The following is a 25,939-nucleotide window of genomic DNA, read 5'->3' as shown; positions in this document are numbered from 1 at the left end:
GAATTGGATATGTACTAGGGATAAATCGTCTTACTCTTGGAAGTGTGTTTTTCTTTTGATAAATGGGAAGCAATCCACCTTTTCTTTTAGTAAGTTTAAGGGTATAAATGGATGTTTAAAAGATGACAGATTAAATTGTGCTGATGCCATGTAGAGCTCCTCTTGCTTTATATATTGTACAGATTTCGACATCAGAGTTTACAGGTTTGAGTGTATGAAAATAGAAAAGCCAAAAAAGAAAAAATGAAAATGGCCATAGTCTTCATAAATGAATGCAGAGCTTCTAATATCAGGGGCAAAAATTATCACGTATAAATCATTCAATACAATTAAAACATCTTTACAATTTGTTGGGGGAAACTGATGAACTTTCAAGTGGTACTTACTTGAAAACTTTCTAAAGTCTTGGGGGGACGACTGGAGCCCTTCCTAGTTATCTCGTTGAATGCTCATGCACCTCCTTTCGTGTTGTGACCTTCTTGAGGAGGATTGATTTGGATATTGAGTTTTTGGCTTCTTAATTAGAAAACATAATAATTAGAAAACATTATGTTTTCTAATTAAATACATAATGTGCCTAACTGCAAAATTGTATTGCAGGGTGAAGAAGTGAGCAAATAATAGTTCTTAAAAAGTATATAAACCAAAAATTTTTCAACAATATTTATATTTAATTCGTTCAAAATGGATGAAAAATAGCAATAAAACATGCGATCATAAGCCAATACATCTTTAAAAGTTGAAACTTTTTTTTATAATCTTATGATTTAAATCCAAATATGCTTGATGATTTGTGTTTGTAAACCAAAAAGAAATCAACCAATATTATGACAACACAAAAATTTACTCAACCAATAAGAAAAGTTAGAGATTTAGTTATGTATTACTAATATTGACTCTCAAGAAAGCTCATGGAAGAGTCTTTAAATGTTTTTTTTTTGTGTTTTGTAATTTATATAGATTTAGTATTTAGTAATAATATATTTGGATATATAATTATACATAATATCAAAATATAAATAATATATATATAGGTAATTAAAGGACCGGATCTATATCGGGTTTGAGCCTAATAAGGCTCAAACTCGGCTCATATTTAATTCAGACCTAATTTTTAAGCTCAAATTCAGACCGGCTCACTAAAAGGTTGGGTTCAACGGTTTTTTGTCGGGCCGAACGAGCCAAGGTCGGGCTGGCCCAACCCCATTGACAGTCCTACTCAAGACTGTAATCCAAACGGCCAAGACTAAAATTGATCGTAAGAGTGTTTGTTCATGCTTAAAATTCTTTCTTTCAACAGCCACTGATGACCGGATAAAAAATGCTGCTAGGGCTCCTGGACTTTGTGGTGTTAATCCCCCCTTTAACGTGACTCGTGACATCGACTGCTCAAAGTGATTTTTTTTTTCTCTTATAGATATACTGTTTTAATGTTACTAGCTCAAATATAACTAGGAAGTGATAAATTTGAATTCTAAGATAAGACATTTTTAATGATTGAATCCCAAACAATTTCTCAAAATTTGAATCCTAAGGTGGCTTTTTTTTCTTTTTTCTTTTTTGGGTTTAAACCACTTTGGGCTTGTTAATCGTTTTGAAAATCAAAAGATATGAAAGAAGTGCATAGATAGTACTTTCCTAAGAATGTTATTTCCCATTTTCAGTCTTAATATCACATTCTCTACGTTTCTTGTCTCAACTTTATGTTAAAATAAGGCAAAAAAAAAAAAAGGAAAAGAGACAAGAGCTTACTTATTGTTTTTTGGATCATGTCGAATTGTTAATTTAGAGAGCAATAATTTCTTCAGCTTTGACATTCAGTTTTCCATTTTCCTTTCACGCTATATTCGTAAAATGAGAGAAGGGTTGGTGAAAAAAAAAAAAAACAATTTCATTCTTCAATTCTCTGAATGGCTTAAAATAAATTGATATTTTCTAGAATTTTGCGTAATTAATACACTTTTTCGAAAAATTTTCACTTTGACTCATGCGTAACAAGACACTCTTCGATTTGCATAAAATATGTGGCACACAATTCATTTAACACCATGAAATCAAGAAGCTGCAAATTCTTCTTGGTATATATAGTGACGTATTAATTTAGGCACTTATCGGTATTCTAAGTTTGCTAATCAAATAACTATTCGTTCTACTTTTTCAATTGTCTATTTCAGGGTCAATTTCTATTATTGAGCACTTGACGGCTGCTGCTTGGGAAGTCTTGCATCACTATTGAATCTTCATGGTTTTGGGGGTTGTAAGATTAATCTTCCAAGTGATTTCAAATTTGAAGCCGTGGGTTATGTACAAAAGATGTTGATTCTATATCTTTTATTCTAGACCTGGTTTTTTTTTGAAACAGAAATAAACACACACACACCTAATTAGAACAAGCACAGGAGTTAACAGATAAATCGGACCGAAAGCAATCTAAGAGGGACCCACAAGGAACCCACGTTGATTCTAGACCTGGTTAATATGTTCAAATTTCGTATACTATTCACTTTTGCATCATTAAAAAAAAGTCACTAATGCCCAATCTAATAATTACAATAAAGAATATCTATGCCATTTTATAGCTTTATGTTCTCATGAGCACAAAATTGAAGCGATAAGGCGATCGTCTTTTTCATATATCCAAATGGTAATTTGATGCTTTACGCCTTTTTTTTCAGGCTATATAATGGAAAAGTAGTAAGTTAATAATTTAAATCTAGTGAATAACAACAGAAAACAACAATTACCAAAGTGGATGACAGATTCAATATTGAGCAAATTATCTGAATGGCCAATGAACTTTTGAAATCATTGAGTTTTGTCCACTGAACTATTAAAGTCAGATTTTAGCCACTGAATTATCTAAAGTTTAGATTTCGGGTCATTCCGTCAGATTTAATCGATAACTATGCTCTTTACTTTTATCTCGTGAATCGTGCGACCAGTCAGATCTATTATGTTTAACGGTGAAATCTAACAGAATGATCCGAAATTCAAACTTTAGATAGTTCAATTGTCAAAATCAGACTTTTAATAGTTCAATAGTTAAAACTCAATGATTTCAAAAGTCTAGTGATCATCCGGATAATTTGCTCTTCAACATTTCAACGTTGTAGTCGAAAAGGCTGCGTCAAAATTCAGCTTTCGAACGTTTTCAAAAGCGAAAAGAAACTTCGTATGATCAGCACGTTAATGTTGCCGTTTTGTTTATAAAAATCCAGAGGTCATTTAAAACAACGTTATTGTTGGATTATGAAAGCTAACGTGCTTTTCTAGCTCCAAATGGATAGCTGAAATCTAATGAATACTATTCTATGGCAAAGGGTGATCATTTCCTTGGATTCTTAAGAAAAATATAATCAAATTTAGAGGTTTTTTTTTTTTGCATCAAATAGGAGGTGTATTTTGAAATCCGTTTGGATTCCCATTACTTGGAAAAAATTTTGAAAATCTTTTTGTGAAATACGTGATTTTCTGATTTTCTTTTTATCTCATATATATTACATAATAATAAGTGTTACTATATATATATATATATATTGATAAATGACTTTGCTCGTCCCACAACTTTAGCTCATGTACTTATTTTGTCCCTTATCTTTATAAAAATCCTGATTATGTCCCTGACCTTAATAAGGGGCAATATAAGATCAAGAGCTAAAGTTGGGAGACAAATGAAGTTACAGACCCTTTTATTTTTTTCTAAAATATAAAGAAGGTATAGCACAAACGAACTAACGTGGGAGTTTTCATTCATTCATTCTTTTCTTTTTCTTTTTTTTAAGGTGTGGGAAGTTAGAATATTCTGTACCCAAATTCGGGATGCGCCTGTTAAGAAATTAGTCGTCCTCCTCCAGGCAACGTAAGGGAGACTGCGACCTTTTTGCTTAACGTTTGCCATGAGTCCGTGACGTTGTGGAAGTTGGAACTACGCACCTGGAAGTTAGCTAGTTAGGCTTGACTAAATTGTTCATCCCTTTTCGTTTTCAGAATTAAATTGTTCAAATCTTTGAAATAGTACAATCCACAAGCAAATAAATTAACCACACATCATTATCCAGAAAGGAAGCAATTTTAGCCCATCTGATCCCATTTTGTTGTCTAATCACCCCCATAAATTGGCAAGCATTTCTGCAGGCAAGATAGCAAGGCAAGCACAAACATAACGAAAACAATTCAATTTATTTCTTCGCAATTAACCATGGCATTCGACACTGTAGCCAAATTATCCTCACTCCTCAAACCATTAATGGTTGTATTTATTTCATATCTATGTTGTTTATGAAGTTTTTTTCCATGGCGGGCAAGCTCAAATTTCTTGTGGTACAGTCAACAATGTCCTTGCCTTAGTTTTATTATTATGAATGGAGGAAAAGTTGCACCTGCTTGCTGCAGCGGGATTAAGACTCTAAATCAGTTTGGCTAAGACCACAGACGATCGCCAATGTGGATGTTCTTGCTTAAAATCTCTAACTCAAAGTGCCCCTGATAATCAGCTCAAGAATGCTGCAAAAATCCCTCATTTGTGTGTTGTTAAACTGCCATTTAACATTTAACATTTAAAGTAGAAAAACACAGATAACAAAGAAAAAGAAGAAGAAACTTGATAGTCTTGGTACATTAATGCAGAAATGTTATTTTCAGAGGGCGGAATTTACATCATATAAAAACATAATTACATCATACAGATTTTCTAAAATTTCGTTGGGGCAGCCAGCTAACTTGAAAAGGGCTTTTCTGAAACCTTTCAAATGTTTATGGGTCGGAAACTAGTAGATATTTTTGGATCTTGAGGATGGCACTCCTACTACTTTTTATCAATTATTATTATTGAGTAAATCTTATGTACACTAACAATATATATACTATCACTATTTGATTCATGACATGTGTGTAAAAGTTGAATTTCAAATTCAAATTTGGCATAGTTGTTATCTATCTAACGTTGACAGTGTATGCACTGTTAGTATAGAAAAGATTAATCCATTATTATTATATATACACATCGATTATGTGTGATCACCTTCTCTAGGAGTATTAATAAATGTATTACAATTTTTCTTGTTAATTAATTAATTAATTAATGGTTCTAACTATTATAATATCGTATTGCAGGGTGAAGTTAGCTTGATGGGCACTTGATATAGTATCATATATGCTTCTTTGGGATGGCTTGCAACACCGTTTAATCTTGAATATATAGGTTTTGTTGATTTTTAGAATCTTTTAAATGCCCAATCCGCAATCTACTGCACCGTTACTAATGTGCATTATTGGAGGAGTATGCATAATATAATTATTTTACGTTATCTCGAACGTCAATTTGTGAATTGATTTGCCATGTTACTCCATATATAATCTTGGCCCTATATATTCATTGACATGTAATTACAGTTATGATAAGAGAACTAACGCATGGACGGAGACAAATTAAATCATAAATTAGCTAATTAATTGGTCAAAGCATTGAATCACAACAGCTCAAAGAAACTAAATTCGCCACATATATATAAATAGCAAGCATAAATTGCCATAAAGCTGTGTAACAGCCCTAGTGAAAACCTCCAACTCCCAAAAAAAAAAACGATCAATCAGTTTGTTTTCTGAAAAATTACCAATCAATCCCATAAAAATTATGGCCAAATCATCAAAACTCATCAAGCAAACAACACTAGTGGTTTTCATGGTCATGCTGGTTATGGGGTTTTGGCCAGGAGGACAGGCACAAATTTCTTGTGATACGGTGTCCAGTAACCTCTATCCATGCCTCAGTTTTGTTGTTAATGGGGGTACACTCGACCCTGCTTGCTGCGGTGGATTTAAGGCTCTTGTTACATTGGCAAAAACCAACGTTGATCGTCAGAGTATATGTTATTGCCTGAAATCCCTTCTTTCAAATGCCCCTAATGATGATGAGATCAAGAATGCTGGTAGCATTCCTGGACTCTGTGGTGTTAATCTTCCCTACACCATCAGCCGTGATATCGACTGTTCAAAGTAATTTCTGTCTCTCGTACTTGCTTTATACACATTTCTAGCTCGAATATAATTAGGAAAGTTGTAAATTCTCTGTCATTTTGGGCCATCATCTATAATTTGAATGACTGAAAAATGATGGAAGAGTGATTTTTTGACTTCACAAGTGATATCACTAACAAACTTTTTTCCAATATTTTTCACTTGGATTCGTAGGAAATAATGCACTCATCAATCTACATAAAATTCGAGGAACCCAATAATTCGTTTGACATGATGATGATATCAACAATTTCAAAAATTCTTCTTGGTAGAAACAAAGTATCCCTATTCATGTAGGTACTTATTATGAAGCTTAATTTGCAGTCTGCATCAGCACTAATTAGGATTAGAAAGTTTGCTAATCGGGTAACTAACAATTCTACTTTTTCAACTGTTTATTGCAGGGTGAACTGAATTCACTGAGCAGTACTTAAATGGCTACTTTCTTGGAAGTCTTGCATCAGTTTTCAATCTTGAATGTTTTTGTGGTTTCTACGATTCTTACATACAAGTCTTTTGCTTATCTGTTAATTTTATCTGTTAATAACGTACTTCCATGAAGATGTTAGTTCTATATTTCAATTTATGTTTCCTAGGACATAGGCTGGGTAATATATTCAACATTTTTGTCTCTTATTTTCTTATTCATAGTTTTTCCCTTCTTTTTTTTTTTTTTTTTTTTGCCCATCTCTAATATATCCGGTCTATTAATATCTTAATTCCACATATTTTAATCTTACATGTGAGGCTGAGGAGGCATCACACATGGGGTGCTAAAGAGCATAATGTTAAAGTGCAATTTGCAAGTATTTATGACGTGCTATTTTTCCAAATTTCCGGGTCAAATATAAATTTCGATATGATGGAAATAAATGTTGGAGAACTTTGCAAGAAAAGTTTTTATATTGTGAAACGACACAAATGGTATTTGATGAAGAAAAGTTTTTTATATTGTGAAACTACACAAATGGCATTTGATGCTTTCTTTATCTTTTTTTTTTTTTACCAGCTAAATAATGAAAAAGTAGTAAATCAATAATTGAAATATAGTAAAAAGCAAAAATAAACAACAAATGCCAAATTGGACATTCGTTTGAACTTGGTGCTTCAAGTTTCAGTTTTAGAACAATTTGATAGTAGAAACAAACTTTATAACTTATATGATGAAGGCAATGTTGCAATTTAACTAGCAAAGACCCAAAATCAGGGGTTGCAATGTGCAACTATCATGTCCGATGTGATAATATTATTTGATAGACATATTTGTTACGTGTACCGTTAAATCTAATTTTGTGACTGTAATTTAGTAAAAAGATCATTCTACTTATTTGAGTTAGGAACATAAAAAAGTTTAGAAAAAAAAATTTAATAATATTCCTTATTTGTCTTAAACACACGTTTTCTAATATTTTTTCATCTCACATCAAATAAAAAAGAAATTGCTATAGTAAAGAAAATTTTTCAAATAACTTTCAATCCAAATGGATCAATCGTCGTATAACTTGAATTAAGTCCAAGAGTCTAACAAAAGATAATCATTATGATATCTTAATAGTTAAGGGGGCAATGCAACTATAAAAGGTAATTGCACAAAATTTAGGGGAGGCAAATATAATGTAATTACAAAATTTCTCAAATTTCGTAAGACTATTTTGTGATTATACCAAAATTGAGGAGGGGGAGGTGGGTGCAATTTCCCACCTTATGGCCTCAGCTATATGTGGCTCCGCCGCGGGCTAAGAGGTCATGCATTGTAACGTTTTCGTTCAGTTATGCTAACTAACGTACTTTTCTGGCTCCAAAGGTTATTCTAAATGGATAACTGAAATTGATTGATTAATAATACTATGAATAAGTTACTCGGTAGCTACTAAAAGTTTTCAATACTCAAGATTTGACCATTCAATTCTTAATAATATTTTTTTTTGAACTATCAAAAGTGTGAATTTTAGGCCATTCCGTATGATTCTACTGTTAACTTTATTAGATATAAGGGGGTTCATATGATTCACGAGACATACTATTAATAGTTAGATCTGACAGAATTAACGGTGAAATTAAATGAAATAATCTAAAATTTACATTTTTAATAATTTAGTAGGTAAAAGAATACTATTAATAGTTGAATGGTCAAAACTTGACTATTTAAAAAGTTTAATGGCTATCTGGATAATCTGCTCTAATACTATTCTATTGAAGGAGATCATTTTCATGTATTGTTAAGGGCTTTTTTTTTCCTTCTTCTTTCTTTTCTTCCCCCATCCAATGGGAAGTCCATTTTGAGAGGAATAGAAAAGTTACAAACTATGAATTTCAAAATCATAGACTATACTTAACCATTGATTTTTAGAACTTTACATGTGTCAGGAGCTTTAAAAATCATAGCGTCTGCTATACTATTAGGACTTATTTCGAAATGATGTTTGTGAAGGCATGATGTATTTGACCATGATTTGCATCTGATTCTGGTGCCTGTAACTGATGGGGCTATGGTTGATGAATGAAACCAACTTCGATTAGATTGTCTTATTATGAAAAACAACAATTAAGATGGTTGGACACGTAAACTAGCTTAGAAAAACCAAAACAACAATCTAATGTTCATGTGGGAGGTTAGTCACAACTTTGCTCTGAACCCAATTTCCTGATGCGTGTGTCACCAAATTAGTCCCTCTTCCAGGCAACTTTTGCCATGAGTCCATAATTACGCACCTGTTTGTTCAACTGTTTTCATTTTCAGACGTCAAGTGTCTATATCTTTGAATTACTAGAATCCACGAGCAAATAAATAATGCTGGCCGCAAATCACTTCCCAGAAAGCAAACAATTTTATCCCATCTGGCCATCTCATTACATTCCACTTGTCCAATCGCCTATATAAATAGTAAGTTCTGCAGGCAATATAGCAAGCCAAGCACAGCAATCCCAAATCCCAGAACTATAAAGAAGGTCAATTTCTTTGTTCGCAATTATCAGTTCCATGGCATTCACAACTATGGCCAAAGCAACCTCACTCAAACCGCTAGTGTTTGTACTTTTTGTATCCATGTTGATCATGAGTTTCTTTCGGAGCGGGCAGGCACAAATTTCTTGTGACACCGTCAAGAATGACTTATCTCCATGCGTTAGCTTTATCATGAATGGAGGAAAAGTTTCTCCTGCTTGCTGCAGTGGGCTTAATACTCTACTCAGCCGAGCAAAGACTAGAACTGATCGCCAGAGTGCTTGTTCCTGTTTGAAATCTGTTGTTGAAAGTGCTACTGATGATCAACTCAAGAATGCTGCTCAAATTCCTCATTCATGTGGTGTTAATCTGCCATTTAAAATCTCACGTGATGTCGACTGCTCAAAGTAATGTTCTCGTCTCTTCCAATCTTCTATTTTTAGGCAATATTCTCATTTTTAGTTACATCAGCCTTCTGCTTTTCTATAGTAATCCGTAATCTTTCAAGCTTTAAATTCCTTAAAATGGAAGAAGAAGAAGAAGAGAGAGTAGGATTTTATTCGGTTAATAGTTGGAATGGCTTGAACCTAGTTAATATTTGTATGGATTTTAGATGCAGAGACTAATATCTCCACAACCTTTTTGCTGGACGTGCAGCAGATACCCTTTTAAATTGATTTCCACAAAACTCATGGAATCAATTGCATTGAACTCCAAGAAATTAATTGCATGCAAATGGCTTTTACCTTTTGGTAGAGAAAGCCCTTTTTCCAATAAATATACATACACATTCATTTAAGTTCGCATCAGGAGAATTGACTTGAATATCATGTATTACGAAGTTCTCTAACCAAGTACCTAATGGCCTACTTGTAAAATTTGTACTGCAGGGTGAACTTAGCTTGATGGACACTTGAGGTGCTTCTTCAGGATGCATCACATCACTGTCTAATCTTGAATGGTTTCGTGGACTTTAAGAATAATCTTCCTAAGTGCCTACTGATGTACAACAAAAGAATATGCTAAATGTAATGTTTTAATGTTCTATCTATCGAACATAAAGTTGTTAAGTAATATACCTATTATTAGAGTATACCCGTTATAGTGATTAAGATCAATCGACATTCGTACTTTCTTTCTATTTCCTATTTTTCATGAGCCCTCGCTAATCATGATGGATGATAAGAGAGCATAAAGCGTGATGGTAAGCTTTGAATGAAGTAATATATATATATATATATATATATATATATATATATATGTATGTATATATGCTTTTAGCCACTAGTAGAACCAAGAACCAAGATTTGGTTTTGAAGGAGGGAGGGTGGGGGGTGAAAAATGTTACATAGAAAGGACAAATTTATCCAGTCTTGTAAATAGGAAACAACATGAAATTTAAACTTGAAAATGTTAGAACCTATTTCAGTCCAGAACAGTTTGAACACTACTCAAACACAGACTTTATCAATTTAAGTCTCCCACCACAAGTCAATTTTTTAACTCTGTATTTGCTTGGAAATTTTGTTCATCAACAAAAAAGATTGAACAACTCAGTTATAATCCCAAATATGTCGCACGTAATTTCACAGGAGACGTGCCAATATTCTCACATAGTCCCACAACCCCTCAGTGAGTGTGTTTGAATAGAGTATTATTTGAGATATTATCTGCAATAATTACTATAACGTTTTTTTGTGATACAATGTATATGAAATAAAAAATGATTAAAAATATAAAAATTATTTTATTTGTGATGATTTAGCTATCCAAACATACAGGCTAGTATTCTATGAATTGGGCTTCAAATCAGACAAAGCTCCAAACTCTGCCATTGTAGTTTTAATAACTTCAAAAGATTGCTCAATAGCATCATAGAGAATAAGCAAATTACCTGCAAAACTAATGACTCCATTTTAGCTCAGCATTGCCAAGGTTGGTGGTCAAAACTTCTTTACCTAGCTAATGTTCCACTCAAATAGCATTGTGAACATTTCCAGAGCAATTTGAAAGGTGTAAAGGGAGGCGTAAATATTATGCCTTTTGCACAATCTTGTAAACGATCGAGAATACGACATAACAAATTTTTTTGGAATTTCAAGTAGAGATCAGAAAAGATGAAAGTTGAGGGCAACCTACATAAATTATCTTTTAGAGAACCAAATTTTAATGAACAATTGTCTACCCATTTGCACAATTCATATAGGACTTAATTAAGATTAATTCACTTTTATTTTTTTTTCGATTGGTTGGCCAATGGAGAAACTCATCAAATAATTATTTGAGAAATTATTAATGCTTTTCATGCCAAAATTAATTTACCGTAGATTTAGCAAGTGAAATGACAGCTTTCAAGTAGGCAAAAAGTTTCTCTACTTGTAGCAATTGGGTGTTAGTTATCTCCTACTGTCTACCGCTCCGTTTGGATTATCCAACTGGAGATCGAGGCAGTAATCAGTACAATGAAGACAATGCATGGATAGTTATGTAATGCCCAATTTCATTGACAGGTTGTCAGCCTGTGCAATAATAAAAACCTGCTCAGCTAAAATTAATTTCTGTAGATAGTGGTAAGCAGGGTCGAATCCACAGGGACTGGGAGTAATTATTTCTTTTCAAGTTCACAGTGACAAGGGGGTGTTTTTGTGCAGAATGTGACAATCAAAGAAATTCAACTAAAATCTAAAAAGCTACTAAAAATTAAATAACAAATTACTGAAATCAAATGAGTGATAATTAAGGATCTAGCCAAGAAATAACTTCAGCAATGGTTCACCCAATTGATCATCGATAAGCAAAGGCAATTCCAATTATTTACTAATAAATAGGTTATAACTACCAAACAAGCGATGGCAGTCAACCCCTCCTTATTGTGTCGGTGATCAAGGTACGCCCGTTAATCACTGCTCTAATTGAGAAATAATCCTAGGTACGCCCATAGAATTTAATTCCCCAATTGCCTTACGTATTAGAGGAGCCCTATTCTAACCAAATAACACACTACCAGGGTTATTTTAGATTAGCCCGCGTATTCCCCTGACACGAATCTAATCGTGCCAGTTGTCACTATTTTGAGGTAATTAAACAATTACGGATTTAATACCTCAATTGACAATAGATTATCAAATCAATTAATTATCCGGATCCAAGACAATCAATTAATTAAACAACCATAAGCACTGCAACCAGAGAATATGCAAATACCAATAAATAAGAGAAAAAGATAAAATTAAATCGATCTCACAATTTTAGATGACTCAAAGCATCCGTTACTCCTTGACTAGAGAAAATGGATTTAGCTCATCGTTGATGGAAAAACCCCATACAAAGCTGACGCAACAGTAGCAGCCATCGTCAAATTCAATTCGGAGAAATCAAGGAGAAAGACAAGCTACAGGAAGGAATTCAATGTTTTCACTTGGTCTTCACATACGGACTAGAGAACCACAAAAAGACGAAATGGAAAAGTCAAACGCTAAAACTAAAAATTGCTTCCTCCTGACATGCGTGGAGAAAAGCAATGGAAAGCTAGGAAGAAAAGTCAAAGTGAAGCTAGAAAAAGAAAGTGCTTGTTCTCTGCAATCTAATAGTTCCTATCCTAATGGCCTATTGCTACTGTCTGGTCTTGTGCGGCGGCCCCCTCAGGGGGAAGAAGAAGACCCCTTTACTTCAGCCCTGCGTTCCTCCTTTTAATGCTGCCCTCTGCGAATTACCAAAAATACTTGTATCTCCTTATTCCAAAAATGCCCTCGATTGCCTGCTATGTGAACTCTTTCCCGATAACTGTCAAATTGGCCTTTATTGTGATATTTTTGTTCTACTCCCTGAAATAAATATAAATTACGAAAAATGAGTAGAATCTAATAATTAATTCACATCAAGTCAGGTAATAGGGGAAATTAATAATAAAATAAATGATAAAATTGCAACCTATCAATTCCCCCCACACCTAAACCATGCTTGTCCTCAAGCATGAGAACATCAAATAAACACCAATATTTGACAATGGCTATTACTCTATCTACATATTGCCAAGATACCAAGAAAAATAATAATCAAGCATCAGTGATCAAGATCCAAGAAACATCACTCCGGTTAGCTTCTAAACCACAAACTCCTCTAATTTCAGGTTAACTAATCTAAGAAAAAGGAATGACGCATAACATTTATCAGCAAATGGTCCAACTATTAACCAAAATCTCAACATTAAATCCATAAATCGGCAAGCTGACTTTTATTATACACTAACACAACCTTCACTTTTTTTTCACATTTTTTTTCTACTTTTCTCTTTTTTTTTTCTTTTTTTTTTAATAGTAACAAAAGACTTAGTCGCTAGCCATTTGAGCCTTTTGACGCGAACTCCAACATTGGCCAGATGAAGGAGCCCGGTTACTCAGCTTCTATCGCCACGTGACCACGTACTCATAGCAATTACTACTTTTTGACGCGAGAATCAACACTTTTAGGTGCAGATCCCCGGTTACTCAGTAGTAACTAATAGCGGAGTACAGTCCAATTTATTCATAGCTAAAAATCACAAAAACTTAATATAACAAAAGAACCAAAAGAAAACTTGCATCAGCTAGCCTCATTTTCAAACATGGAGAACTAAAGTTAATAACCGGACCAATTCACATGAAAATGCCAATAATCATTCCCTATGCCTAGGAAAGTTAACCAAAAATTATAAGAGTAAAACAATCATCGATATTCACCAAAGAGATGTTTTTGGATTCAACCACATTAACTTGATACCCTTTTATTATTAAAACTTGGCAAAAGCAGAAATAGAGGCAATAATCCAACATCAAACCTTGGCATGCACTTACGAGCCAATCACTAAAAAAAAAAAAGAAAAAGAAAATGAACGAAAGACACTAGCACCATAACTGCTCCCCCCCCACACCTAAATCCTACATTGTCCTCAATGGAGGTAATAAAGTAATGAAAGTGAAGAGGACAACGAAACTTCCCTGTTGAACAGCTAAGGGATAGGAGGAAACAGTGGAGGGAAACCGAGTTCTGAGACATCCTTGCCACTTGGCGGGTGATGTTCGTCATTTGCTCATCTACGTTGTGAACCTGTGCTTGTAAGTGGCGCCATTCACCATTGACGCCAATTATCACCCCAAACAACAAAAGACAGAATATCCAACAATGATAGCAACCAACAAATGCAAATCCATAGTCACTGGCGTTCCCCAACTCAATAGTCAAATGCAAAAGCAAACACGGGCACCCAAGCCCAAATATGGTCAACAAAGCAACAGTTGCACTCCAAAATCAACAACCAGAAACTATTATCAATAACTGGAAACTAGCAAAGTCACGTCAATAAGCACAGGGACTACCCAATTCAGTTAGTCAACAAGCAAACTTGGGCCATCCACACTCTCAACAAATGCATTCTAAAATTTCAACAAATGCCTCCACCAGTCAAACCATAACAACTGCCCCAATAATATGCTAAATTCAGCAATAGAAGTGTAGAAAATTAGCAATAGCAACACAGTCACACGGTCTTGGCAATTGATCAAATATCCAACCAACTAGAGTTAACAAGTTCCAGATAAAATATTCCAATAATAGCACCTAAAGACTCAACAAATGCCCCCAGAAATTTTAACAAATGTTATAGCAGATCAAAGCAATGGTAGAGCAATAGCCCCAAGTATGTACTAATCCACCAGGTGGGAACCCCGGCCACCGAAGTCACAGACAATGGTCTCCAGAAGTGCAATATTAACCAATCACTAAGATGCCCCCAACAATTAAACGAAATTCTATCACCCCCAACAAGCTAGGTAAGCAGCACAGGCTCCCAATTCAACAAATAACAGTAGGACTGATTAACTCAAAGTCCCAACAAAGAGCTCAAGGAAACGAGCAATTGACATCGACCGACAGAGTACTTGAAAGCAAAGCAATCAACTAAGAATGTCGCACTCAACCCAATAAACCCTGTGGTGCTCAAATGGGTAATTAACAACAATCCCAATAGCAGGGAACTCCTCCAAATAATGCCAATCAATTTAAGCAGATAATGCAGCCACGGAGTTTTCCAATCCAGCCAAGCAATTAAGTCCAAGAAATAGTGCTGGAAACAATTGGGTATAAGTGTTCTAGGGGTGAATACCTCCACCTGTTATGGAAGAGGGATAGCGCGTGGCCGTGGTGGCGAGTGGCTGTGGCTGCTGGCGGACAGAGTGAGAGAGCAGGGGGAGAAAGCAGCAGACAGGGGAAAAGGGCTGCGGCCTCCGTGTGCAGAGCAGCAGCGGCGGCTGAGAAGCTGAGTCGCTCGCAAGGGGCTGCTGGATAGATCGACGGGCAGCGGCTGGCGTGCGTCCGTGGCTTTGGGAGGCAGCGGCGGCGGCACAGAGGATGGGCCGCGGCTGGCTGGGGTCGCGGGCGTGCGGCCAGTAGCAGACAGTAGAGGCGAAGCGAGCTGCCCGCGCTTGCGGGAGTGGAAGGCGGCTGTGTGGACGGCGCTGTCTGGCGGGCGGCGATGCGGGCTGGTGGATGTCCGCTAGACGGCGGCGGTGGACCAGAGAGGCATCGGGCCCGCGCGAGAGCTTTGGGTCTCGGGCAAGGCGGAACGGCGTCGCGCGGTCTGGTCGAGGAAGAAAAGAGCTGGCAGCGTGGGCGGTGCGTGCGACGGCAGGCTGCGGCAGTCGCGGCGAGCTTGGGCTTGGGCTTCGTGAGCAGATGGTGGTGCCGCGCCGCGATGGGGCTGCTGGTAGGAGCCGCGGAGTGGTGGAGGTGGTCGCGAGATGGTGCGAAGATGAAAGAAAGGAGGTAGAGCTGGTGGCGGTAGCTGTGGGCGGCAGCAGACCAGAGATTCGGTGGAGCTGGAGCCGAGGTGGAGAAGAAAGAAAGAAAAGAGAAAGAAAGAAGAAAAAAAGAAAGAAAGAAGAAAGAAAAGAAGAAAAAGAAAAAGAGAGAAATTGCTGTTTGTTGTTTTTTTTTCCAAAAATGTTTCTTTTCTTTTTTTTCTTCCAATTATGAGGCTCTTTGAGCCACGGAAATAATTTTCCTTTTTCAAAAAATTTTTTTTTTTCTTTCTTCTTCTTTTTTTTTTTTTTTTTTTTTAAATTTGAAAACTAAGCTACGGTGATAAGCAATGTTTAAATTTTTTTTTTTTTTTAATCCTTACCTTTCCCGTGAACGTGACGCGGGCACGTCAAGAGAACAAGAGAGCTCCCAGAAGTTTCTGATCGTGAGCTTCCTGCACGTCACCACGCGGGCACGTCATGAGAGCAAGAGAGCTCCCAGAAGTTTCTGATCCTGAGCTTCCTGCTCGTCATCACGCGGGCGCGTCATGACTGAAGGTCACCTACAAGTCAGCAAAAACGAAAATTAACACCCAAAATCAGTCAAATTCAAAGAAAATAGATTTAAACTAAGACACGAAACCAATCAAGCAATTAAAAGAAACAATTGGGTTGCCTCCCAATGAGCGCCTTTCTTTAATGTCTTTGGCTAGACATGCTATGCTTGTTCACGGGGGATAAAATCTTGTGGCTCGTTTCAATGCTTCATCTTCAATATGATCCTGGTAACCCTCATAGATGGAGTAATCTTTGAGCACACGAGTTACGGGCTTCCATGGACTAGTAAATGGTGCTAAACAAGTCAACAATGATCTGCATTCTCCACTCACTCCTCCACCACACGCATTCATCGGTTCAAGATATTTTTCCATTGCCACTCTTAACTTATTCCTGTCATGAAATTTCAAATTTTCTGGTATAATAAAATCAATTTCAGTAACAGGAATTGAAGAAGAGGAATTAGGAAAATATTGATTAAGGAGTGGAGAAGATGTCACCGCATTTGGAAATTGTTCACTGGATTCATTCACTTGAATAATTTGATGTTGGAGTCTCATGTCTTCCGCTTCAACTTCCTTTTCAACTGTATCTTTGGATCCTCCTTCTTGAGACTCTTGCAGTTCCATATCACTTGTCAGGATAATTGCACTCTCACCTTTCTTAGAGTCATTGATGGTCTGTGAGGGCAAGTCTGACATGAATGACGATTGTTGAGACTCTTGCAGCTGAAAACTCATTGGCCCCTCTTCATAATTAACGTTAGAGTTATCCCACCATCCTTGATCATACCGGTTTGAATAAGGGTCATACCACGTTTGAGATCGAGGTGAAGAATCTCCAAATTTTTTTTTGAGATAGTCACTCAGGTAGTCTTGATATTCGGGGCACATACCGGTTGAATGATCACTGGCATAACAAATTTCACAGGTTGCAACAGCCATTCTTTCTCTAACAGAGTTTAGTGCCTCTGCATATGCAGACCTCACAAAAAAACTAGCCTCATTGCCTTCCCCGGAAATAAAATCCAGTATATCACCAAAATACGGAGTGTAAGAAGCCATAAACTAAATAAAAAAATGTAAACAAGATGAATTGAAAAAGAAACAAATAACTAGCGCCAGTCCCCGGCAACGGCGCCAAAAATTGACAGGTTGTCAGCCTGTGCAATAATAAAAACCTGCTCAGCTAAAATTAATTTCTGTAGATAGTGGTAAGCAGGGTCGAATCCACAGGGACTGGGAGTAATTATTTCTTTTCAAGTTCACAGTGACAAGGGGGTGTTTTTGTGCAGAATGTGACAATCAAAGAAATTCAACTAAAATCTAAAAAGCTACTAAAAATTAACAAATTACTGAAATCAAATGAGTGATAATTAAGGATCTAGCCAAGAAATAACTTCAGCAATGGTTCACCCAATTGATCATCGATAAGCAAAGGCAATTCCAATTATTTACTAATAAATAGGTTATAACTACCAAACAAGCGATGGCAGTCAACCCCTCCTTATTGTGTCGGTGATCAAGGTACGCCCGTTAATCACTGCTCTAATTGAGAAATAATCCTAGGTACGCCCATAGAATTTAATTCCCCAATTGCCTTACGTATTAGAGGAGCCCTATTCTAACCAAATAACACACTACCAGGGTTATTTTAGATTAGCCCGCGTATTCCCCTGACACGAATCTAATCGTGCCAGTTGTCACTATTTTGAGGTAATTAAACAATTACGGATTTAATACCTCAATTGACAATAGATTATCAAATCAATTAATTATCCGGATCCAAGACAATCAATTAATTAAACAACCATAAGCACTGCAACCAGAGAATATGCAAATACCAATAAATAAGAGAAAAAGATAAAATTAAATCGATCTCACAATTTTAGATGACTCAAAGCATCCGTTACTCCTTGACTAGAGAAAATGGATTTAGCTCATCGTTGATGGAAAAACCCCATACAAAGCTGACGCAACAGTAGCAGCCATCGTCAAATTCAATTCGGAGAAATCAAGGAGAAAGACAAGCTACAGGAAGGAATTCAATGTTTTCACTTGGTCTTCACATACGGACTAGAGAACCACAAAAAGACGAAATGGAAAAGTCAAACGCTAAAACTAAAAATTGCTTCCTCCTGACATGCGTGGAGAAAAGCAATGGAAAGCTAGGAAGAAAAGTCAAAGTGAAGCTAGAAAAAGAAAGTGCTTGTTCTCTGCAATCTAATAGTTCCTATCCTAATGGCCTATTGCTACTGTCTGGTCTTGTGCGGCGGCCCCCTCAGGGGGAAGAAGAAGACCCCTTTACTTCAGCCCTGCGTTCCTCCTTTTAATGCTGCCCTCTGCGAATTACCAAAAATACTTGTATCTCCTTATTCCAAAAATGCCCTCGATTGCCTGCTATGTGAACTCTTTCCCGATAACTGTCAAATTGGCCTTTATTGTGATATTTTTGTTCTACTCCCTGAAATAAATATAAATTACGAAAAATGAGTAGAATCTAATAATTAATTCACATCAAGTCAGGTAATAGGGGAAATTAATAATAAAATAAATGACAAAATTGCAACCTATCATTCATCTTTCTCAAAACCCGAGTTGTTGTTAAATCAATGCGAAATTTTTCTTGATCCTCATAATTCAAACTCCATTACCAACAAAAGGTGGAGTTTACACCATCAATAGTGTATAATCAATGATTAACCAATCATATGCCAATGATTATGTGTGAATAAATCCCAATGTGATATGAATACCCAAAAATTTTCCACAGAAATCTCTACCTTTTATTATTATTATTTTTTTTTGCATCTACCTATCAAACATTTTTAGTATTTTTGATCGTCGAAATTATCATACATTCGAAACACAAATACATGTTTTTGGCATCTTCGATCCCATTATACATTTTGAGTATTTGTGATCCTAGAAATTCAAATTATCATACATACTCCCTCCCTTTTTTTATAACTGACGTTTAAGAAATTTGCTTTTAAGTACTTTTATCTGTCGTTTTACTATCCCCATGCAGCATTAATTATTTTTTCACAATTTTACCCTTTTATCTCTATTTTCCAATACAGGGTTCTTAATTACTACTCCTAGTTAGTTTGCATTGCTTTGGCCTAGTAAAACAGCACCATTTAGTACTCTAGTGAGAGAAAACATGGGTGAATTGGACAATTAATGAGGGTACAAAAGGAAAGTAGTGTATAGATTTAAACAATGAAAAACTTTTCTTAATTGGTGTGCAAAACCTTAAACGTCAGCTATAAAAAAAGGGAGGGAGTACTAAACACAATAGTCTACTTACCAATGATTAGAAAATTCCATAGCTACTAGTAATTTTTTTTCAAATCACACCCTAAATAGATGCTTGTCCAGTTGATCATTTCAATTAATCCCTTTCACACTCCTAAGTTTTCCTTTTCCACTTCCACCAAAGTCCCTTAACAACCACTTCTTAAAGCCCTTTTCGCTCTACCTATTAAAAAAAAAAAGAGCTTCTTCACTATTTCATCTTTCTTCCTTATTAATCTCTATTAAGTTGTTCTAGCTGGTTAATTTACTTATCAATGGCCAACCCTGGCTTTGTTCTTAAACTAGTAGCCCGTGTTTTCTTGTGCATGTTGGGGAATTGGCCACAACATGGAGAAGCAGTTATCTCGTGTGATACTGTGGTAAGTGTCCATGCCTACCTTATATACAGGAGGGGCAAGGGGAGCGCCCTCTCTGCTGCTCCAATGCGGTGTCCCTCATCAACTCAGACCTATACCTGGTAATTGGGCGGGTTGGGCGGGTTAATATTGGATTTTTACTTAAATGGATTATATCTAACCCGCCCAACTTTAAATTGAGTTACTTTTGGGTTGGATCATATTAGGTCATCTCAAACCCATGATCCAAATATGACCCAATATATTAATTAATAGATTTCGATACATAAATTCTCTCAAATATATTTTTACATGCAAAACATTTTTTTCACACACATAAACACATTTTCATATACTAAAACAATTTTTGTCCAAGTTGGATATAGCATGAAAAAATGGTATACCAATATTAAACAAGATCCAATCACGCCTTAATTAAACTGAAATTTGATAAGAGATGTACAATTCTCAACCAATTAGTTCAAATATCACTATCCAATTCATTTGAAAATTCTTGTAAAAATTAACACAGTATTAAAACAGGTAACCATCCACCAGTCACCAATAAAACACATTCTAATCCTTCAATAACTCACTGAGGAAAGATAAACAACCACTGAACATCCCAAAAATGCCGTCAGACCACAGCAGATCGCCGAAATGTTTGCTACTGTCTGGAAAGACTCGGTTCGGGCTTTAGCGACGCTGAGATTGCACATGCAGCCACACTTCCTCAACATTGTGGTACATTTATCGCCTATACCATCTCACGGGATATGGACTGCTCAAGGTAAATATTTTTTGGTTTTCCTAACAAATTCTTAAGGTGATTAGTGAGATATTGGCTCGTGAATACTATATTCTACAGTACTGAAACCAGCATTTCTAAACACCAACTGGATTTCGTGATGTAAATTTTTAGCCATGGACGGTACCAGAAAATTCATCTTGTGGGGGCAAATTTAAATATACATAAATTTATATGTATAACACACAATATTTTTAAGTTTTTGTGCGAATAACACTTTAAATTTATAAATAGTGTTCTGAAAATTTCTAATTTTGTAAGGAATGAAAATTAAATTTTTTTAAAATTTCCCATCGTCCTTGGTTTCGTCCCTGTTTGTCACTATTAGAAAGTATTAGTAGTGTCATTTTTTGTTTTTAATTACTCACCTGTCATTGACTTTTAGCACTAAATAAAACTTACTTTTCGACACGTAAGAATTTTCTTTGTTTTACAACACAAATTGTTAATCATGTAGCGTGATTCATATGTACCACGTCCTGTCATGTGATTTGCATAATGCATTAATCATTTTTTTGGGTCACCTTTGGAATCTGTGATATGATTATGATATGAAACCAAATCACCATACTGATACGAAATGATGTTTTACGACTCCATTGTGGATTATACACCTAAGATATTGTCATTTTGCAATTAAGGCTCATTATTACCTTAAGAGTTTGCAACAACAAAAGTCAAGATGGAAACAAAAACTATAAGCGTCGTATAATGAGTTTAACTTAGAATATTCAAGGCCATTTTAGAATCTGTTGCAGCGTGAAGTAAGGTCGACGGCCGTCGCTGTAAGGGCTTCCTTTTCCGGCAGGATTCTCTTTCGTCTTTGTGTTAAGTTTTAACCAATCTGGTTATGCTATCGTTTCTTCTCTTGTTTTGTAATGAGGGCTAGCTTGAAGTCTGTATCACCAAAATAAATAAAAAAATTGTGATTTTATTCATACTATCTCTGTATCAATCTCAAGTCGTTTCGTTATAGGGTGATTGCTAGTAGCTTTTATTAATTGCAAATTCCTTGCACTTGGGTTGTCTGATTTGCATATGCACAATATCTAGTGTATAAAAGTTAATCGGGTCAATAATCCAGTCTTCAATCTTGTTTGATCATCTAAATGAGTTTAAAATTTTCACGTATGCATTTTTAGTTGCTTGTCTAGCTGATTTTGGAATAAGTGTTATTCATATTGTGCTTGATTGGTTGCCAAGCCAAATTTGAAGATTGAGAAGGTTGGTTTCTGGACAATGCCACTTCAGAGAACCCATAATGAAGTAGAGCAGGCACTAATACTTCGAACTAGAACATATATACGAGTTTATACAACAGGGGTCATTTTGTCTTTGCATTTGCCTTGTAAGTTGCATCCTGAAAATAAGTTTCTTAATCAATCAAATGAATTGAAGAAATTTTCCAAATCTATACAAAAGAAAAAAGAAAAAAAATAGATCCATTCAGCCTTGCAGATTTTAGTGCTACATTCTTCATGGACCTTTGGAGACAAAGGATTCGCTAGGATTTTGACTTCTTCGTGTCAACCTATATATAGGAAAAAAGGACAACCAATGGCCAATAAAAACAAGGGAGAATTTCTAAAACCTCCCCTGAGATTTCTAATAGTTTCAATTAGCACTTTTCAAACTTTGAATAATCTCACTTAACTTCACCATTTTAAACTTTTTGTAACATTTGAAACCCATTTCAAAATATGATATTAAAAGCTCATTTTAGGAGAGAGAATACAATTCGATTCAAAATTTGCCCCCTTTCTCTTTTTTTTTTTTACAAATGGTAGTATCTATTTTATTCCTCTTCTAGCATATACTAGGGGGAGGGGAGACCCAACTGGGCCAATTAAAAAATCGACGGGAACTGAAGCATCATCGAACCAGATAGGAACTAACCCACTATCGTAGGAAAATTTGCCCTTTTCTTGTGATTTGTTAATTGTCATAACACACCAAATTTATTGTTTAACTTTTATAAATTGATCGATGTAATCTTTAATGAAAATAGAAGAGTTGATAACAAGATCAAAAAACTCTCCAATAGTTTTTGTGTCATTGTTCTGGATAAGAAAGGTTAAATTACTTAAAATTATGAATGATTTACAATACTCTAAAAATAAATTGCAATAATTCACAACCATGAGAATACCTTTTTGCACCAACTTAAAAACAATACAAATAAGTTTATATATAAATTTAATATGTCATACATTTTTAGCTATCAAGCCATCGATTTGGACAAAAAAATTAAAACTTCAAAAATATCTAAATGATTTATAAATTAACTCAAAACACTTTAAAATAAAGAAAATATTATCTTTTTTTTTTTGTTTTTCATTTGTTATTAATTGGTACAAAAAGTAAGACAATAAAAGGACAAATTTGGAATGAGAATATATCTATTCTCCCAAAATGAATCTTTTAATATTATATTTTAAAATGGATTATTAAATGACACAAAAAAACTTAAAGTAAGAGAGGCAAGTAAGATTTTTTAAAGTTTGAGAGTGCCGAGCGTAAATGTCAGAAACCTCGGGGAAGGTTTCTGAAATTAGCCCATAAAATAATGATAAACCGTGCAGATGAGCATAGAAACCTGAAAACGTTGAAGAAGATGGAAATGCCTAGTTGACCCTTGCACGGGGATATCTCGCAGGAAAACCAAACAAGAATGGCTTTCACATTCAATATTCTAGCCTTTTATTCTCCTAAGTCAAATCAATATCTTCTACAAAATAAGGCGTTTAGTTTTCCTTTCCATTTAACTTGCAAAATCTCATTTAAAATACTGATTTTCTGTCACCAATTCTCTGTTTTTTTTGGTAATGAAAGGGTAATTATGTATAAACTAAGATCCATTAACCAAAACAAAACAAAACAAAATCTTCCATTTACTGTTTCTTCTCTGGGAACTGAGAATTTCATATCCCTTTTTTTAAAAAAAAAGAATTTCATATCCTCAACTTGATCTTTGAGATCTGATTTTGTGGCATGATTGAAGAAAACCTCATACTCTTTTGTTTTCATCTTTGCAATCTTTTCAAGTAAACGACTCTGTATTTATTGAAACTCCGATCCACCGTGAAGGGGTGAACCTCAACTTCATCGTTTATGAGGTTTTTTTCAACATCTTGACGTTTTGGAATATGTAATGTCATATGACATGAAAATGTTATTAGTCCTGCCCAGCTTCATATTTATTTGTTTAATTTGACACTTAAAAAGAATATATATTTTTATTTCGTGCCCACAGAAATCTTTAAAAAGTCGTTGAACAAATCAGAATATTTATTATTTTTCTCACTTTTCATCCGTCTTAGGTCCGCACAATCAATATGTACATTAAATGTAACCATCCCACGAAGCAGTACAATGTGCCACCATGCCATATGTTCCCAGGGATAGACTGTTTTTCTTCTTTTTTTTTTTTTTTAAGCTGAACAAATTGGTCCATATAGTGAAAGCAACGTCTTCACTCGTCAGTCTTGTCTCCTCTTTCCTAATTCCTACCACATCACATGAAGGAATATACACTTTTTAAAAATTTAATATTTAAAATATATTTTAACGAGTATGCATTTTCTATCCATTAAACAGTGTTTTATATGAAACGTAAATTAAAATACATTTGAATGCCCAATCCACATGGATAGCTTGTATTCTGCACTTATTCGACCCAAAGAAAACCTTGAACTTGTGCAAAAAAGAAAATTTTAAGTTCTGAGATAATAATGTTGGGCAGCTAGAACATGAGAGGAAATTTTTTTCTATAAACATTTTTTTTTGTTTCGTATCTTGACATGGAGTATATGTTTTTCTCTTAAAAAGCTGAAAATGTCTTCTTTTTGTTCTTTAATGCACAAAAATCCCATTGATATTAAAATGAAAATAAATATACAGTTCAAGAATGTGTCAACATCCCACTGTTTTGGACGGTTGGCATTCCCACAACCCCGCAGCAATTATTCAATGAGGAATTAATTCCACGAAACCCAACCGTTCAAAAAGGTTCTTGGAATAAATTCAGATCACGAGCAGATTCAGATGAAGAGAATAATTCCCAGGTAGAATTAATATAGAAAAACATATTCATTAACATTTTATGAAATACATAAAACCATTTTGCCACCACTACAAGTCCGATAGACACTGGAACATCAGCCTAAAAGTACTCGGATTAAGGTCCGATAGACCTTAATGCCGGATTACAAAAACAACAACTGAAAGAGGAAAACGAGGACGCTAAGCAACCTTGAAAGCTAGAAATATATAATACTCCAGAATAATTCCTTGAAATGTAGATCTTGAAACCTTCATACTCAAGATCAGACCTCCAACCCTTCAAACTCAAACAACCCTGCAATATAAATAACAGCATTGTCATTTTCCATGTAATATATCAAATATCTTTTTCTTTTCTTTTTTAAACTTTTAAAAAAAGGCTTCCTTATAATAAGTTCTCCAAATATACTACCTACAAGGTGAGAGTTTTTAGAAATTGCAAAGCAGAACTCTGAAAAAGAGCTTCTATCAGCCCCTTTTGTCCTTAAATTTTTCTGGGACATTTGTTTTGGTTACAGGACCAGAGTATTTTTTTTCTTTTTTCAGTTTCATTCTACCAGCTGCTCCCTCAGATTCCCATTTTCTTGGGTTTCTGGGGATCATGGCTGTTTTAACACTGTTCAGGTCAGATCAAGAAAAAAGGAAGAGAGAGAGAGAGAGAGAGAGATTTACTTAGAGCAGTCAATGGTGGGAGAGATCTCGTAAGGTAGGTTAACACCACATTGTTGAGGGAGGCTTCGAGCTTTGCCCAAGGTAGTGCTACTGCCTCCGGCATTGGAAGCAATAGATTTCAAGCAAGTGCAAACACTCTGACGATCAGGTGTAGTGTTAGCTTCACCGTAAAGGGTTTTAATCCCATTGCAACAATCAGCTCCCAAGGGACCAGTACCCATTACATAGTTCACACACGGATACAGGGTATTGTAAACCGTGGTGCATGGAATTGCCGCATCGCCTTGCGGGGCAAGCAACGCCAATCCCATCAACCCCACGCAAAGAACCTTCACCATTGCTGAGCTTGCCATTGCAACAAAAGTTTTTAGCAGGAGGCTAGAAAGAAAGAAATTTACTTCGATAGATTTCTTTTAACTCGATTAGAACTTGGGAGTTACGTGCTTTGGATA

The 25,939-nt window shown here is 35.3% G+C and overlaps 2 protein-coding genes across 2 annotated transcripts; one reads left to right on the top strand and one right to left on the bottom strand.

The window, feature by feature from the left end:
- Positions 1-5,632: 5,632 nt before the first annotated feature.
- LOC113752769 (non-specific lipid-transfer protein 3-like) lies at positions 5,633-9,370 on the top strand. Its single transcript, XM_027296833.1, has 3 exons — positions 5,633-5,994; positions 8,447-8,507; positions 9,095-9,370. The coding sequence occupies exons 1-3, from the start codon at positions 5,633-5,635 to the stop codon at positions 9,368-9,370; spliced, it is 699 nt and encodes a 232-aa protein (XP_027152634.1).
- Positions 9,371-24,818: 15,448 nt separating this feature from the next.
- Positions 24,819-25,939, bottom strand: LOC113751577 (non-specific lipid-transfer protein 2-like). Its single transcript, XM_027295630.1, has 2 exons — positions 25,488-25,939; positions 24,819-25,110 (listed from the first exon to the last, which is right to left on the bottom strand). Exons 1-2 carry the CDS (start codon positions 25,838-25,840, stop codon positions 25,101-25,103), a joined length of 363 nt encoding a protein of 120 aa, XP_027151431.1. The 5' UTR covers positions 25,841-25,939; the 3' UTR covers positions 24,819-25,100.

The sequence above is a fragment of the Coffea eugenioides genome, chromosome 11 (assembly GCF_003713205.1).
Source record: "Coffea eugenioides isolate CCC68of chromosome 11, Ceug_1.0, whole genome shotgun sequence".
Classification (NCBI taxonomy): domain Eukaryota; kingdom Viridiplantae; phylum Streptophyta; class Magnoliopsida; order Gentianales; family Rubiaceae; genus Coffea; species Coffea eugenioides.
This window is presented reverse-complemented; position numbering and strand designations above follow the sequence as displayed.

What these genes read in the sequence shown, in the direction of transcription:
- LOC113752769 (XM_027296833.1), top strand. Translation starts at nt 5,633, where the DNA reads ATGGCCAAATCATCAAAACTCATCAAGCAAACAACACTAGTGGTTTTC. An exon ending in CGTGATATCGACTGTTCAAA is followed by an intron (nt 5,995 to 8,446) that starts GTAATTTCTGTC and finishes ATGTTTGTGAAG; the next exon opens with GCATGATGTATTTGACCATG. An exon ending in CTGTAACTGATGGGGCTATG is followed by an intron (nt 8,508 to 9,094) that starts GTTGATGAATGA and finishes CGGAGCGGGCAG; the next exon opens with GCACAAATTTCTTGTGACAC.
- LOC113751577 (XM_027295630.1), bottom strand. Translation starts at nt 25,840, where the DNA reads ATGGCAAGCTCAGCAATGGTGAAGGTTCTTTGCGTGGGGTTGATGGGA.